At 43.5% G+C, this 2,090-nt stretch overlaps 1 protein-coding gene across 1 annotated transcript in view; it reads right to left on the bottom strand.

Moving 5' to 3' along the window:
* Positions 1-312: 312 nt before the first annotated feature.
* TEK (TEK receptor tyrosine kinase) overlaps positions 313-2,090 on the bottom strand; it is a gene marked incomplete at its 5' end in the record, with an annotated part of 47,754 nt that continues 45,976 nt past the window's right edge. Inside the window, 2 exons of the mRNA XM_045289277.1 lie at positions 313-811; positions 1,556-1,655. Of these exons, the coding sequence (XP_045145212.1) occupies positions 737-811; positions 1,556-1,655 (175 nt within the window). The remainder of the gene's footprint in view (positions 812-1,555; positions 1,656-2,090) is intronic.

The following is a 2,090-nucleotide window of genomic DNA, read 5'->3' as shown; positions in this document are numbered from 1 at the left end:
GATAATTGTACTTTATGCTAAATCGATATATTTTGCTCTTACACAAGGGGAGAGCTCTCCTTTGAGTTTTCCTGTCAGAAAACTCATGGAAAATTTACATCGTCTTTAAGTTTCATTTTCCCATGAACTTACGGAAGCCCTCCTCGTATTTGTACAGACTCAGAACCTTTTTCCTTCCCCCCCCCATGTACCCCCCTCTATTAAATGTACCTAATATTAAACAAGAAGTACATGACCCTTCAATGTTAACCTCTAGTCTGCTGAGATTCAAACAACTGCCCTATTTATCACTTGTGCTGTCAAAGTCAACTGTTAGGTTTATTCACAATATTTTATTTCTACATCACAAAACATGTTCTAGCATTCAATCTATAGGTGAATATCAAAAATATCTAGGACAAGAAAGAGTTATGCATTACAGTAAAAAAAAAGTACTCTTATGCTTTCCTTTTGAGTCCACAATTTTAGAAAAATATATTATTGCATATGAAACCACAGACGTTCTGACTGCTGCACATTCTTGCTCCGAACAGTATATACAATTCTATTGGAGTCAGAGTGTAACACACATCCACACCGGGGGTTTTGTGTGGAGGGTCCGAGACGTACAGCGATATATATACACTTCTATATCACATCTCCTGGGCAGTGGCTTGCTTGTTTTCTCAGCGTGTATCCATCCAGGCTCTCCCTTGTTGGCCCGGGACACAGATGGTTTGAAGGTGGAGAGCCTGCCCTAGGCAGCTTCCTCAGCAGAGCAGTCGATACCTGCGTAGGTGAACTTCTCATAAAGTGTGGTGTTCACATAGGTCTGGAAGAACAAGAAGGGTTCAGAGATACAGGCTCCTAGATGTTGTGTCTGCCAGGGGCAGCAGCAGTCTTAGATGGGCTTTCTAAGCTTGTTTCAACTCAAGCACTAAGTACCTGCGAGATGCTTTTCTGGCCTTAATGCCTCTGTTGTGTTAGCCCGCTCTTCTTGAAATGCATCCCTTGGCTTCTGCCCTCTTTCCTAAGTTGCTCATCTTCTGTTTCTGGCTGCCTCTTATCGACTCCTTCTGAAATGTTCCAGTTCCCCAGGGCTCCTTCCCCTGTCCACTTCTCATTGTCAGTACTATACGAGTATGTTGTTCTAGTTGTGCCCATGATTTCTACAGAGATTTTATTTTTCCCCAAAGTGTAACTTCTCCAAGTTAGGGGCCAGCGAACACCTTCCATATGCACAATAATAAATGAAAACAAATAAGCAATCAAACCCGTTGCTGTCATAGCAACCCCATAGGACAGAGTGGAACTGCCCCCCCCCCAAGTTTCCAAGGTGGTACCCTTTCTGAAAACAGACTGCTACCTCGTTCTCCCACAGAGCAGCTAGTGGGTATCAATGGCCAACATGGCAGTCATTAGCTAAACAACTGACCATGGCCCCACCAGGCCCTTCCACCTTTATAATACCTAGAACTAGACCCAGAAGGACCTACTGAATTGTGTCCACTACATTTTCACCAGCTGCCCCTCAGGAATTCTGGTTAAAGGACCCCCACCTTGAGTGTCTCCTCACCTTTCGTTCTTCCAGCATCCTGTTTAAGGACACCAGTATCTGGGCAAAGGACGGCCTCTCATAGGGCTTCTCCCGCCAGCACTGCCTCATGAGATCATACCTTCAAAAATAAGAGTTCAAGGGTGAGTGCCGTGGCCGTGCCCCAGTCCATGCACAGACAAGTGCAGGACAGGACAGCAGAGAGGATGATGGAACCACTTCACTGAGTTTAGCCAGTCAAGTACAAAACCACAGCACCTAGATGGAAATGGAGATACCACTCAAACCTTGTCTTCAGGAATATTTCTTACTCTTGAAAAAGAATCCTAGTGGAAGCAAAATTCTGTAAAGAAAAACTTACCCCCCACTGTGTTACAGCTCTGACATCTCCACCCCAAGATGTCTCAAGATTTTATACATTTATTTATTCCTGAATATATTCCAGATCTATTTTGTGCTTTTTTTCTTTTTAAACATTTTATTAGGGGCTCATACAACTGTTATCGCAATCCATACACACATCAATTGTGTAAAGCGCATTTGTACATCATTCTCA

The sequence above is a fragment of the Echinops telfairi genome, unplaced genomic scaffold (assembly GCF_000313985.2).
Source record: "Echinops telfairi isolate 266 unplaced genomic scaffold, ASM31398v2 ScPeMD7_25;HRSCAF=90, whole genome shotgun sequence".
NCBI classification, from domain to species: domain Eukaryota; kingdom Metazoa; phylum Chordata; class Mammalia; order Afrosoricida; family Tenrecidae; genus Echinops; species Echinops telfairi.
Note: the sequence above shows the minus strand (reverse complement) of the source record. Positions and strands in the feature narration are given on the sequence as shown.